We start from the raw sequence: 15,225 nt of genomic DNA, 5'->3' as shown, positions 1-15,225 counted from the left end.
CCATTGCTTGTCACCTTCATCTCATGGTCTATTTTGCGAGAAACTCCAAATGTATTTTAACTTCAAACGCAGAGTTTGGGATTCCTTAATCAATGATGCCTTGTTTCAAAATAAAACTAAGACAACAACACTTTTTCTTATACCTTTGAGAAATTGGTCATTTCAGTACGATCTCCGAGAGAAAGAGGCTAGATCAAAATCGACATGTTCTCAGGACATACACGAAATCAATATGTAAGCCAGACTACCCTTTAAAAAAATGTAAGCCAGACTAAATTGATTCCCACTAATCTGCTCCCCATTTTTGGACTGTTATCAACGTCTCACCTTCACCTTGGTTCAGGTTTGGTCTGATTCAAAAACTGTCTGAAACAGATCTGAGCAGAGATTTCAGGAGCTTCCTCAACATATGGTCTATTTTGCGAGAAACTCCAAATGTATTTTAACTTCAAACGCAGAGTTTGGGATTCCTTAATCAATGATGCCTTGTTTCAAAATAAAACTAAGACAACAACACTTTTTCTTATACCTTTGAGAAATTGGTCATTTCAGTACGATCTCCGAGAGAAAGAGGCTAGATCAAAATCGACATGTTCTCAGGACATACACGAAATCAATATGTAAGCCAGACTACCCTTTAAAAAAATGTAAGCCAGACCAAATTGATTCCCACTAATCTGCTCCCCATTTTTGGACTGTTATCAACGTCTCACCTTCACCTTGGTTCAGGTTTGGTCTGATTCAAAAACTGTCTGAAACAGATCTGAGCAGAGATTTCAGGAGCTTCCTCAACATAGGCAGATGGCTTCAAACAAAAAAATCAAGAATTATTTTGGTGAGGAGGAAGACTTTTTTCTTTTTTTGATAACTTTATTTCCTCTTTATTAACTACGCCCTCTGTCCCATAATGTAAGACATACACTGATATCCAGAAACGTCTTACATTATGAGACGGAGGGAGTAGTAACCAGGTTTACACCTTTGATCAATAGAGGAAGTAGCTCATTAGGCATCTTCAGTCCACTCCTCACAAAACGACGATCCAGCTATTTTCGCTAATCATGCACAACAACATTAGCTTCTCTCAGACAACTAGTATTCCATGAGCCTAAAGAGTGATAATTTTGAACTTTGACCAAGTAAAATCGTGAGACAATGCTGCATTAATAGTAAAAAATTGCTGGACGGCATAACAAGTGACTACCCAATGCGCCCAACATCAGTCTAGTTCTTGGTTGACACAGCCTGGGCAAGGTGAGATTGGATTCTATTTGTGAAGTAGGCCTCGAGCCTGCATGATCAAAATGAACAAAAGCAATTAACACAAGAAGCTGGGTGCTGAGATCTAAAAGCTAACGATGTTCTCAAACCCAGCTAGCTGAGGACATTACTGAGTATACCAACTTGAAAGATGCACAGAAAACGAATAAAGCAGGAACAACTATGTAAACCACCATTAGTGTGTGGTTTCAAACTCCGCCAGAAGGAATATTCAGATAACATAAATACCCCTGACAGGCAGGGTGATCACTGGACATGCAGCGACAACTATATTAGTTACTCACCGTGTGGAGCATTTGAAATAGATCGTATCAGGAGAGTTGTAGGTTCTCGCATTAATGAACATTCTCTTTAAGTCGGCTACAAACATCTCTAAGGTCACATAATACTGCTCCGACTCGACTCTTCTGGACATTGTCTTCAAATCTGCAGGCAAGCTTGTGCTCAGCAGCTGATCAACTTAAACTAGCACGATACAGATCTTTCAGATGGTGGATGACACAAGAAAATAGAGCCAATAAATCATTTAAGCTCACCAATAGGATCTTTGATAATATCATAATAATCTGGAACATCACGTGAATCCACCGGCTCTTTGAATGGCCAAGCATCGGCATGATCGACCAAACTCTGCAATACTGGCAATCCTTGTTAAAAATGACAGGCTATTTGATATATCTCTTTAATTTTACACCAGTATGCACTGGCTCTTTCCAGATTTGCCATCTCTTTGCTATTAAATGGGAGTTGACGGTGGTTCGTGCACACACACCTCCCTGTTTCCTTTTATCTTGCTAAAAAAATCTCAAACAAAAATTAACAAGCTAACTTATCACTTCCTAAAAAATCACTCACGAAACCAAGCACAAACAAATGCCACATGCAGAACCCAGAAAAAAAAAAGCAATGGCGAGCAAACCCAGAGTAGTATGAGTATGTCTCCCTCTGATCCTTGTGTCTACTTGGCACTGATCTTGATCATTCAATCATTGTGGTGAGCTCATGGAAACAGACTCGCCCTAATCCCTTCATTAGGATGTCTGCGAGCTGGTCCTTGGTGCCAACAAAATCAGTAGAGATGCTCCCATTCTCCACGCAATCGCGGATGAAACGATACCGGACGTCGATATGCTTGCTCTGCTCATGGAAAACTGGGTTCTTGCTGAGCGCCAGTGCGGACATGTCCATCTTCAGCTTGAAGGTGTCCGCTTTCTCCCCCTTCAGATCACCGAGCAACCGTGCTAGCCAAATGGCTTGGGTTGCCACCGTTGCTGCAGCGACACACTCTGCTTCACAGCAAGATGCAGCCACAACTCGCTACCTGGCTGATTGCCGGCTTATCAGCCTGCCGGCACTCTTCCTCGTGTCAACTCGCTACCTGGCTGATTGCCAGCTTATCAGCCAGTCGGCACTCCTCCTTGTGTCGACGTCGCCGGTGTGGTCATTGTCTGAATATCCAACTAGTTTTGCCTCCTGTGAACCACGTGGGTAGGAGAGACCATAGTCGCTACCTGGCTGATTGCCAGCTTATCAGCCTGTCGGCACCTGGGAGCTTTTGGATCTATCAACGCATGGTAGATCCAAAAGCTCCCAGGTGCCATTCCGCTGCACGGCGTTCATTTCTTCCTTCATGGCTGCACGCCATGCTGCGTCGCGCTCAGCCTCGTCAAAGGAGCTCGGCTCTCCTTCACACACAAGCTAGAGTGTGTCGTCGACAAGCTCGACTGTACAACAAGGGTGCTGCCGATCGCCTTGTCAATGCCCCGATAGCGCAGCAGTGTGTCATCATGAGTTGTGTCCAACCGCTCGTTGTCATCAGGTGGCGGTGACATGAACTCAAGCTGCGTTACCTGTGGAGATTGGCTTGATGTTGTTGGCAGCGATGCTGGAGATGGCTGTGCAGCAGGAGATGGTGCAGGGACAGGGGAAGGTGCCCCCCCTGCAGCTGCACTTGGTGTGGAAGGAGCAGCTTGCTGGATCTTCATGATGATGAAGTCACTGCACGGCCATCCAATCCCAGCTGGCCTCTTCATCAAAGATGACATCACAAGTGATATATGGACACGCTTGTTCGTATGTGCAGTAGCCCTTGACACGTTTGTCGTAGCCGATGAAGACCATGGCGGAGCTGCGATCATCGGGCTTGCGAAGCTGAGGGCGTACGTCCTTGACGTACACCACACACCCAAAGGTGCGCAGGTGCTGGACTGCAGGCTTCCTCCCGTGGCTGTCATGCCAGCCATACTTTTGGACGGGGCTCGATTCAGCAGGAAAACCGCAGTTGTGACCGCCTCCCCCCAAAATTTTGCTGGCAACTTCCTTTGTTTCAACAGGGCATGAGCAGTGGCAACGACAGTCTGATTCCGGCATTCCACATTCTGCTGTGGGGAAAAGGGCAACATGAACTGACGTTGCACACTTTGCTCCTCACAATGGTGTGCAAACTCCAACGAGGTGAATTCGCCGCCACTGTGGTGCGGAAGACATGGAATGGCCGTCCACACTCTGCTTCAGCCACCGCTTGGACTCGCTGAATTGAAGCAACGGTGTGCAGTCATCAACCAGCAGCAGGAAATAGCGACGACCGCCATCGGTTGCAGGGCTGATAGGTGCGGAAGATATGGAATGGCCGTCCACACTCTGCTTCAGCCACCGCTTGGACTCGCTGAATTGAAACAATGGTGCAGTCATCAACCAGCAGCAGGAAATAGCGACGACCGCCATCGGTTGCAGGGCTGATAGGCCCACACACGTTTCCATGGACGAATTCGAGGCCTCCTTCAGCCCTGAAGTTCGCCTTCTTGGGAAAGGGAGTGTGCCGAAGCTTGCCGGTTAGTGCGGAGCATCCTAGGGTCATTACCATGGCTTTGGCTCCATCACCAGGGACACACGCATTGCATATACTAAGATGAAACTTATCCTTTTTGCGTGTTTACTTGTTCCCTGTGAGGATGGTATACTACTTGACCCTCCTTCGTGCATCTATAGGTTTGAGCAGACTTTCGGACATGACGAGGACGACTACAAGCAGAAGAGTACACCTACACCATCCGCGAGGGAAGCTTGGAAGCGGAGACGAAAAAAAGTAGAGGAAGAAGTGTTGCCGATGCTACAGTAGACGGACGTCCGGACAGCAACTCGGACTGTTCGGACGTCCAGCTTGAGGAGACCGCAGCATAAGTCTCGTTTTCGGTTATGCCAGGCGTCCACCTTGCTACCCGGACGTCCAACCCCTGGAGCCTGTGCCGAGCAAGTCGCAGGCGAGACGAGCATCAGCCTCCGGACGTCCGGCCAGCTACCCGACCGGTCCAGTCGAAGCCCGAAAATCTGACCATGAACCTCGACGTCCAGCCAGCCTGCATGCAGAATTTGGGAAAAGCCCATTGCACCTATATATACCTCCTCCCCTCCTTCATTTTAGGGTTAGCAAAGCATGTTAGAACTACTTGAGAGAGCTTTGCCCATCTACCCTTCTCTACTAGAGACCAAGGCCTCCATTGGGAGAAGAATCCCAAGGGATTACCAAGACCTCAATCTCACCTAGAGATTTGGGGAACATTTATCTCTCAAGATCTCACTTCTTAGAGATTTGTGAAGAACTACCTAGTTATCTTTAGAAGGGGAGCCTTGGCGCAGTGGTCAAGCTGCTGCCTTGTGACCATGAGGTCGCGGGTTCAAGTCCTGGAAACAGCCTTTTGCAGAAGTGTAGGGAAAGGCTGCGTACAATAGACCCAAAGTGGTCGGACCCTTCCCCGGACCCTGCGCAAACAGGAGCTACGTGCATTGGGTTGCCCTTTTTTTACCTAGTTATCTTTACTTTCCTTTCTTGTTGTTGAATGCTTGAGATCCACCAGTTTGCCTTGTGATTTGAGTACTTTTGTGTGGATCTTCTCCAACAGAGTGTTTTTCTCTTGTACTTCCCAAATTCCCCTTGTGTTCATGTAATTCCTCAAATCCACCTCCAATTCGTGAAGATCAGGCAAACCTAGGACTTAGTCCTACATCAGTGGTGATGCAGGCATTGCAGAGCTGGCCAATATGCTCAAGCTCCGGCAGCCCACACCATTTTGTTGCCAGACATGCGTCTCAGCGTGTGGAAGGAGATGTGGCCAAACCTATCGTGCCATCGCCAGGCCACGACATCGTGGCGTGCGGCAAGGCACATAGGGTGAGTGATGTTGAAGTGCACCACATATAGTCGGTTGCGTTCACGTGGCACCGAGGCAAGAAGACGCTCTTGCTTGTCCCAGATATGAAGGATTTCTCACTTGATGTGGATGGCAGCGCTGTTTTCGTCTAGCTACCGCAGGCTCACGATGTTGCGGAGCCTGGGAATGTAGTAGACACCCGTCAGGACCTTGTGCACGCCTAGCTCACTGGTTTTAAAGCGTCGCTTAAGCGTCAGAGCGCTCCCAGGAGATGAGGCGTCGACCTCGCTTTAGACAGGTCAGTAAAGCGTCCGCTTTAGGTGTTTCGTCCAGATCATCCGCTTAGGCGTCCTTGCTCGCTTTAGGCTAGGCCCGCAGGGTTCAGGCGGAAAACCTGCCTCGTGAAGGAACACACGGGCAGGAAAGATCCCTTGCGCACGAATCTAATCTAAACAAACAGAACGAGAGGGCTCTCTCCTCTCTGGACTTTTCGCGGCGATGGGCGAGAGCAGATCGCCATATCCCCCATCTCCAGAAGGCAGCAGCTTCTCTGGCAGCTCATCCCTCCATCTCCAGCAGGCAGCAGGGGTATGGATCCCCCCTCTTCCTCCTCTCATGCACTTCTAGTTGTGCTGCCTGCTTTGTTATGCAACTCTGCTCAGTGCTCAGTGCTCACTGCCTCTCTTGTATTAGATGAGTAGGATGCTTGTGACTTAGTGGATGGTTAGATTGATTAGAATAATGCATGATGGGCTCTCCGATTGATTAGAGTAATGATGCATGGTGGGATGGGTATATATATGGTGGGATGGTGATTAGAATAATGATGCATGGTTAGTGATTAGTTTACTGGCTAATGATGTGCTGCTTTCATGGGACACCTATCAATGCACGCTGATTAGTGAGCAAACAATCATTGCTTGTTTGCTGATGCCATGTTGCACGGCAGCCAAAAAACCCTGCCATGGCTGTAGGCTGTTTGATTGTTTTGGTTGGTTACTTAATATTCTTTTGTGTTTGGTTGTTTGCTGCAGTAGAAGTGTAGCAACATGGCTGCAAATGGAGGGGCTGATGGGGGGATGAGCCCAGCCACGGTTCAATGAAAGATCAAGCACGGAAGCCACTACGGTCAAATGATCCAGGGTGGAAATATGGATATTGGCATGCTCCTCCCCATCGGAAAAGTGTCGTGTGCAATCTTTGTGGCAAGATAACCACTTGATGGAACAAGAGGCGCAAGGAGCATCTTGCTGGCTTAAGTGGAGATGTGATTGGTTGTCCTAAGGCTACCACACTAGTCAGGAGAGAGATGGCAGAATATTTGGAGCAGAACAGGAGGATCAAGGGGGTAGATGTAGGAGGTTGAGGAGGTGAATGCAGATGGAACAATGTCCCCAATACCAGGCCAAGCTCAGGGACAGCAGCCAAGAACAAGAGAGCATTTGTTGCCAACATGCAAGGAAGAGGCAAGAAGTCTACCGCTGCTTCCACCAATAGTTTAAAACCAATTGTTGCCGTGATTTGAAGAACACCTGAGGATCTTGTAGATGAAAGACACTCAGGGTGTTCTCAAAGCACCATGGAGTCCTGCACAAAGACTAAAGAAGGGAGGCACTATGTGAATATGCAGTGGGCATTGTTCTTCTATGGGTGTGGCATTCCATTCAATGCTGCAAGCAGTAGACAGTTTGAGGTTGCAATTGAAACCTCCTATCAATACGGTTCAGGTTACAGGCTTCCTAGTGGCTATGAGCTGAGAGAGCCATTGTTTAATGATTGTGTCAAGGAAACGAGTACTACTTTAAGGAAGCAGCACGAGGCAGCATGGAAACAATATGGATGCGCCCTCATGTCAGATGGCTGGTCAGATAGAAGGGGCCGCCCTTTGATTAACTTCCTTGTTAACAGTCCGGAGGGCACTTTCTTCTTGGGAGTCGATTGATGCCTCAAGTGAATCACATGATGCTCAAATGATCGCTGATTTGCTAGACAACAGAATTGAGGAAGTTGGGAAAGATAATGCCGTGCAAGTTGTCACCGACAATGGTGCTAACTACAAGGCAGCTGGCCACCTTTTAGAGTCGAGGATCTCTGCACTATATTGGAGTCCTTGTGCATGCCATTGCTTGGATCTAATGCTTGAACACATAGGGAAGTTGAAGGCATTCAAGAAACCTATTGCACAGGCTAGAGGTGTCACAACTTTCATCTATAGTCATGGGAGAATTCTTAGTCTAATGAGGAAGGCGACGAATGGGATAGATCTTGTGAGACCAGCAGGCAGCAGCCACTTGTTTCGCCACAGCCTTCCTTCACTAAAGAGTTTGGTCAAGCACAAGGCAGCTTTGACGAGTATATTTTACATGTGCAGCATGGGTTGGAAGCAAAGTGGCAAAAACACAAGCTGGCTTGATTGTGCTTTCAGCTGACTGACGGCATTCAATTGAGGGCTGCCTTAGAGCTTCAACACCGCTTCTTCGAGTGTTTAGGGTGGCGGGTGGTGATGAGAAGCCTGCCATGCCAGAGATTATAACACTTATGATTTATGCAAAGGAGAGGATCAATCAAAGTTTCCCCGAACAAAAAAAGCAACCTTTGCTCAAGAAGATCTTGTGCATTGTTGAGAAGCGTTGGGAGACTCAAATGGCCCGACCATTGTATATGACTGCTCTTTTTTTGAACCCGGGAAAGTTTTTCCCTATTGTAAACAGGAATGGCGATGCCTTAGTTGGAGAGCTAAGGAGCTGCTTTAATGTTGTGCTTGCAGAAACAGTACTTGATGCCAATACTTGAAGCAATATTGATCAACAAGCTGTGCTCTACGAGGCCCATCGAGGAGTCTTTTCTAATGCGTTGGCAATTGAAAATATTGAGGAAAAGGGCCCTTGTAAGTATTGTTAATTGCAACATGTTAATTTCAGCATGTTTGCTCTTCATAAGTTCATGTGTTTTTGACTGTCCCCTTTTATCACTTTAGTTGATTGGTGGTGTTCATATGGTGGTCGGGCCACTGAAATACAAAAATTTGCGAAGTGCATTGTCAGCCTCTGTGCATCATCATCCGGGTGTGAGAGGAATTGGAGTGAATTTGAATTTGTGAGTAAAGTAAACTCTTGGTTCTTTTCAATGGTACTTCCAGCAAGCCATTTACTCATTTTCTTTTGCTGATAGATCCATATGAAGAGAAGGAACAAGCTGAGTGGAAAAGGTTGAATGCTTGTGTTTAAGGAGGCCACAACTACGGCATCTGGCACAATCGTCATCCTTTGCTCCTTCCTTGGCAACGGGTGTGCTGCTCATCTTCTTTCGCGCACCACGAGGGCATCGCTACTCCTCGAAGAATTAGAGCTTGCCGCCGGACAAGAGAGGTTGCTCCGACTTGGGCGGCTCATAGCGATCGTCAAGAGGTGCAATCTGCCAATACTTCCGAGGAACAACGCGAAGCATCTTCTCACGGCTCTCTTTCGTCGACGAGATTGTTGTGCATGGTCCAAAAAGGCGGAGCGCAAAGTCGTCGAGAGAAAGTGAGCAGCTCCCACTCCCGGCGCAGCTTCTGCACCGTGGACTTGCCGACACGATCAGTGCCGACACGAATCGCCTCCCAAGCTTCCTTGGTTGTCCCCTTGACAACCAGGGTGCGGATCATCTCCGATAGCATGGGATCTTCCTAGTGATTTGCGTCGCCAAATTCGACAATATCTCACAAATTACAGGCCTCCATCTTCACCATCAAGAGGAGGCTCCAATCCTCATGAGGGTGCTCCAATCCTCATAGTTGCTCCGAGTCAGCTGCGGGAATGGCAAATCACCGACTTCCTTCACCATGCGTTGGACGATCACCTCTGGACCGTCATGGCGCCGCCCGTGCCTTGCTTGCATGGAAGAAAGGGAACGACGGCGACAGACGCGCCGCTGTGGGCTGCGACCGGTGCCTCCATCCACCGAAGCTGACATGGTCTTGGCTCAAAACCTCACTCTGATGTCAAATGTTAGAAATAGACTTAAAAGTAGAGGAGCAAAGGGGAGATGGAGCTGAACACAGGATAGTTTTGATTTCTTGAAGCTGTTTCTTGTATTGCTGAGCTCTATATATAGTACATGGGGAAGTCGATTTCTATGCTAAACCGACCATGCAGCTCTAGCAGCTGCTGGTGCATGCAAAACCAAATTGACTACTGCTGTCTAGATGATGCATACACTACCTCTTACTAAGGAGCTCCAGCCGACCTACTACTACTACCTAGCTAAGTAAATATAACATAAGGATTACTGCTAACAAGGTAGTCTTTGGAATAGAAGGATGCATATCTTATGGTTGGCAATAGAACGTGCAAGTTATCTAATGCAATCAACTTACGCAACACACGTCATATAAACAGATTAATGATAGAAGACTTGCCTTCAACAACATCCGCATAAGGCTAGTAAGCTGCTGTCTGTAAGTGTTATAATCCGAGGAAAATGTTGAACGTGATTTGGAATGCCCCCACTGGTCAGGAGTCCACCCAGCTTCCCCTGCATAACATTAACAGTTCTGTCAGATTTGCATCAATACTAGAACTACAAGAAAGAAAAGCAGACAGCCAAAGTTAGAACAACAAGAAAGAAAAAACCAAACATCATTAAATATTCTAGTCTCCTCTTAGCTCTTTACTACGAGTTTTGTTTACATAAACCTGCGAATAGTTTGTAATCCAAACCAAACCCAGTCCAACTCATACATGTACAAGTATACCAACCAAACCAATCCAAACCAACCCAAACAATAAGTTGCTACAATAAAAATCAAACCGAACTGTTTGGTTTTCAAGCCAAACCCATCCAGTGCATTCTCCCAATACGGTCTGAGTCCAAAGTTATAAACTATGGACATGTGCACGTGGATAGTTGTTGGTGCATGCATACGCATTTCCATCCCTGAACTTTGCTGCCCCGCTGGCACTATAGGAGTGAAGCCATTGAATGTTCTCCTTGTGCGCCACAGCCCGCTGGCCATGGCACGCACAATGCACACTGACACGGGCTATGGTGGCAGCTCCCCTGACTGCCATACCCATAGGGCGGCTGCCAAAACCTCCGACTCGGCTGCCTCGCATACAGACTGCTGGTCATACGAGCTCGGCGGCTCGTACCATATCTCATCAAGCTTCTGGAGGAGCTCGGTCTGGGCCTAGTCCACCGCATAGTCCACCGCACCGTCCCCGTTGCCATTGCGTCCAGCTCCGATGCCCTGACCAAAGCACGAGAGGTGGATCGCCTACGTGACCAAGCACCACGTCGAGCCTTGCATGGAGATTGCTTGGCAACTCCTTCGCCCTCACCAATGAGTCACACAGCCCTAGAGCCAAAAACCAAGACGCAGCATGCACGGACCACGGGGGCCTGCGACCAGCGGGCCGTGGCGCACAAGGAGAACAGTCCATGGCTTCGCTCCTTCAGTGCCAACTGGGCAGCAAAGTTCAGTGGTGAAACTGCACATGCATGCATCAACAGCTATCCACGTGCGCATGTGCACATGTGCACATGTCCATAGCTTGTAACTTTGGACTCAAACGGTATTGGGAGAATGGAATGGATGGGTTTGGCTTGAAAATCCAAGCAGTTTGGTTTGATTTGGATTCTAGCACTTATTGTTTGGGTTGGTTTCGTTTGGTTGGTGTACTTGACTGGGCTTGGTTTGGATTACAAACTATTCCCAGGTTACTTGTACCCAAGTTTGTTTGGTCACTATTGGGTGGTACGCACTATTACTAATGTACTTATGGGATTTCAAAACTAGTTGCCAGTCTGCCAGAATTACTATTGGAACACGTGGACATCTCCAGGTAACACCAATTTGAGGGGTTTATAGATTTGGAGTGAAAACTGAAAAGAAAGTATGTGCGACCCTAAACAATTTTGGAGATTGATGTTATGAAAGCAACTTATCTCTATTGAAAGGCCCAAGGGGCATATATACATTACACAAGACTTGAGGTGCAAGGTAAGGGAACATAGTCCAATACTAATACTTAAGAGTGTTGTCGTCGCATGAAGAGTCTTCAAAATCTGTTGAGTCAAGCCAAAGGGGATAAAGAAGAGATGGCACATCTGAGGAAGACACCGCATCAATAGAAGATACAAGAGAAGCATCAAAAGAATATGGGATGTCATAAGAAGATGGAACATTAAGAGAATAAAGCATTGCACGAAAAATCATAGCCCACGACAAACGATGGCGAAAGAAGCTAGGCGGCTAAGACAATGGGCATAGATCGACAACGCAGAAAGAGTCCACGAAAACAACAAGGACAAGTAGGCCACAAAAGTTTTGTATAGAAAGGACCAAGATGAGAGAAAGGCTGACGGACAAAGTCACAAAGGTATCGTGGACTCGCATGGCATGAGAAACACAAAATAGCAACGGATTTGGTGGACGCGGCGGAAAACAAAGAAAACTAGAAAGCACATACTAAACTAGATGCAATGTGTGACGCCCCAAGACCGGGGCTTCAGATGCCTTCGAGGGTTTCTAAGATTCGTCGTGTGATTTGTTTGGTTCGTTTCTTTCATCTTTGCATCATGTGCATTGCATCATGTCATCATGCCATCATGTCTTTTCTTTTTTTTAACTCAACTAAATAAATGGCATGGATCTTTGATCCATTTAAATCGAGGGAATTCACATGGTGAGTTCTCTTTATAACATACCCTCTCGATATTTAGGGAGATATTATAAAATAGTCCATTGTTTTGGAATCACCCATGAACCCACTTGCATATTAAATCCCTTGGCCTTTTTCTTCTTCAAGTTTCGACTCTCTAGCCTTGCCAATAATTCTTTTACCATTTTCCGGAGCTCTACCAAAATTCTCAACATTTTTGGATACTCCTAAAACCTCGTCCTAGTTCAAACCCATTTGAATTAAATTCAAATGAGTTTCAATTCTTATCGTTCGATCTGGCCTTTTCTAATTTTCTCGGACCGAGCATATTTTGGTGAGTCCAAGAAAATTAACCACATGCCCAAATTCTTCCTCTAACCTTCTCTTCCCTCTTTTCCTTTCTCTTATTTCGCTGTTAATGTAAAGAGAAGGAAGTAGGGGGGAGAGAGAACCCAGCCATGCCATTTGGGCCTCCTGCGGCCCATTTGGCCCAAGGCTTCCCGCAGCCCAGCCGGCACCTCTTCTCAACCCTAGCTCGATCCACCTCTCCTCGTTCCCATCTCCCTCGCGCCGCCACCCACGGGACCCCGACGCACCCCTTCTCTCCCTCCTCACGCTCTTTTCCTCACGCAACAGGGAGTCGCGCCAGACGCCCCGGCCTCTCCTTCCTCGTGCCGCGCCACCATGGAGGCCCAAGCTGCCGACCTCGACTTTCAGCTATCATCTTCGACCGCAGCCGTGCCAGGACCTCCTCGTCAGCTCCGTCGCCAGGGGAGGAGCCCCTCGACCCGTTCCCTTCGGCCTCGACTCCGGCGAGGGCCGCCCTGCCAGCTCTCCTCTCAGCCGGCCTCCTTCCTCCATGGCGCCTCCTCGCGCCCGAAGCCCGTGCTCCGGCGCCCGCACGTCGCCCCGTCGAGCTCCGCCCATCCCTTCTCCTTCTCGGGTTCGTCTCCAGCGCCGCATCGCCAGGGACGCCGAGCGCCACCGCGCAACACCGCCGGCGACCTCGACCTCCAGCGAGGCCCCTTTGCCTCCTCCTCGTCGCTTGGCCGCCATCCCGCCGCGTCCTCCCTATCCTCCGTGGCCGCGTGCCGCTCCGGCCGGCGAGCCCATGCTCCGGCGCCGCGCCGCTACGACCAGGAGCTCCTCGCCCCGACACGCCCCTGGCCCTGCTTCTCCTCCTTGCGCCATGGCATTGGCCCCTCTGCTCCGTCCGTCGCCTCTGCTGCCCTCCTCGACGTCCTGCGCGACCTCTCCGTGGGCCACGGACGTGTGCTGTAGCCTGCCTTGCTGCTGCCCACCCGAGGCCTCCTTGGTCTTGCTTCGATTTGGATTCGACCGGGAAGTTCCTCTTCACAAAACGTCCACACGACCGCAACCGGGACCTTGTTCTGCTACGTTTTGGTCACACCGAGTTTCTCAAAGGCCACCGGTGCCTAGTATGTCTCAAGACCCGGACCGACAAGTACCATGACGCCCGGAGCCCTCGGATCCATCAAGTTCGACTACCTTCGTGTGTACCACTACCGTCGCCCCGAAGACGTTGGAGTCATCAAGTACCTCTCCGAACGAACGTGAACGACTACCGTCGCAAGAACGGGACCGGCAAGTCCGAAGACCCCAAGTACCACGACACCGATGACATGAACATCTACGGAATGTGTACGACTACGCGATGTGACGCCAAGTTAGATGACGACCGTGTACCACTACCGCTCCTCGAACATGAACGACTACTTCCTCTTCGACTTGTGAACCTCTACTTCCACTACGACCTCGAAACGTCGCAAAACCGCACGCTACGAAGGTATAACCCCAAGACGACGCCCGTGAACGAATGAATGCATGTTGGATGAGGTGCACCCTTTGTCTGCATCGTGTCTGTATTGTCACTCGTTTCCATGCCACTAACCCGTGGGAACCCGGTAGTCGGGAGCACCCCACCATCTTGCTCAACTCGCTCACGCCCCATCTTTTTCACCGGCATCCCAATCGAGTTACCGGAACCGAAACGTTATCGTGGCACCGTTTTTGTTATCGTCGCTGTGGCACCCTTTCTTTCCACCACGGTGACAAATGCTTCATTATATGCTCATGTCTACTTTTAATAAAAATTGCATAAACTTGAACGTGTCATCCGCATCATGATAATAACATTTAAAATGGTTAACGTTGTTGTTGCATTAAATTGCTAAAGCACATGAGGACTTACCAGAATTGTTGTTTGATGTTTCCGGCCTCATTTAAAATGCCTAACTGTGTATTTTACTTATGCTTCACCCTCTTGCCATGTTTAACAACATTTAATATTGTTGGGTACATAACCGGGAGTGAACTAAATAATTGATGTGATGTTTCGTCAATAAGCAACTCATTGCATATTGAGCTCCACTTAATTTGTAGTATTGTTTGTTGCACTTTGCCATGCCATGCATAATTAAACCAGACATGCATCATACTTGGTTGTGCATCATGCCATGTTTATGTGATGGTTGTTTACTATGTTGCCTGCTTCTTTCCAGGTAGCTTCTCTCGTTAGCTTCGGTTCCGTTCCGGAGTTATGAGGATCCGTTCGACTACGTCCGTTTGTCTTCTTCATGGACCCGTTCTTCTTCCTTGCGGGATTTCAGGCAAAATGACCATACCCTCGAAATCACTTCTATCTTTGCTTGCTAGTTGCTCGCTCTATTGCTATGTCGCGATACCTACCACTTGCTATATCATGCCTCCCATATTGCCATGTCAAGCCTCTAACCCACCTTTCCTAGCAAACCGTTGTTTGGCTATGTTACCGCTTTGCTCAGCCCCTCTTATAGCGTTGCTAGTTTCAGGTGAAGTTTAAGTTTGTTCCTTGTTGGAACATGAATTTGTTGGGATATCACAATATCTCTTACTTAATTAATGCATCTATATACTTGGTAAAGGGTGGAAGGCTCGGCCTTATGCCTGGTGTTTTTTTCCACTCTTGCCGCCCTAGTTTCCGTCATACCGGTGTTATGTTCCTTGATTTTGCGTTCCTTACACGGTTGGGTGTTATAGGGACCCCTTGACAGTTTGCTTTGAATAAAACTCCTCCAGCAAGGCCCAACCTTGGTTTTACCATTTGCCTCACCACCACCTACTTTTTCCTTGGAGTCGCGCTCCCGAGGGTC

At 48.2% G+C, this 15,225-nt stretch overlaps 1 protein-coding gene across 1 annotated transcript in view; it reads right to left on the bottom strand.

The window, feature by feature from the left end:
* Positions 1–980: 980 nt before the first annotated feature.
* LOC119267451 (histone acetyltransferase GCN5) overlaps positions 981–15,225 on the bottom strand; it is a 33,772-nt gene continuing 19,527 nt past the window's right edge. The window contains exons 10-13 of the mRNA XM_037548838.1: positions 9,829–9,944; positions 1,818–1,911; positions 1,566–1,707; positions 981–1,291 (exon numbers count right to left, since the gene is read on the bottom strand). Coding sequence (XP_037404735.1) covers positions 1,225–1,291; positions 1,566–1,707; positions 1,818–1,911; positions 9,829–9,944 — 419 coding nt within the window. The 3' untranslated portion in view covers positions 981–1,224. The remainder of the gene's footprint in view (positions 1,292–1,565; positions 1,708–1,817; positions 1,912–9,828; positions 9,945–15,225) is intronic.

The sequence above is a fragment of the Triticum dicoccoides genome, chromosome 1A, assembly GCF_002162155.2.
Source record: "Triticum dicoccoides isolate Atlit2015 ecotype Zavitan chromosome 1A, WEW_v2.0, whole genome shotgun sequence".
NCBI lineage: Eukaryota > Viridiplantae > Streptophyta > Magnoliopsida > Poales > Poaceae > Triticum > Triticum dicoccoides.
The sequence above is the reverse complement of the archived record's forward strand: the minus strand, read 5'-3'. Positions and strand labels throughout refer to the sequence as shown.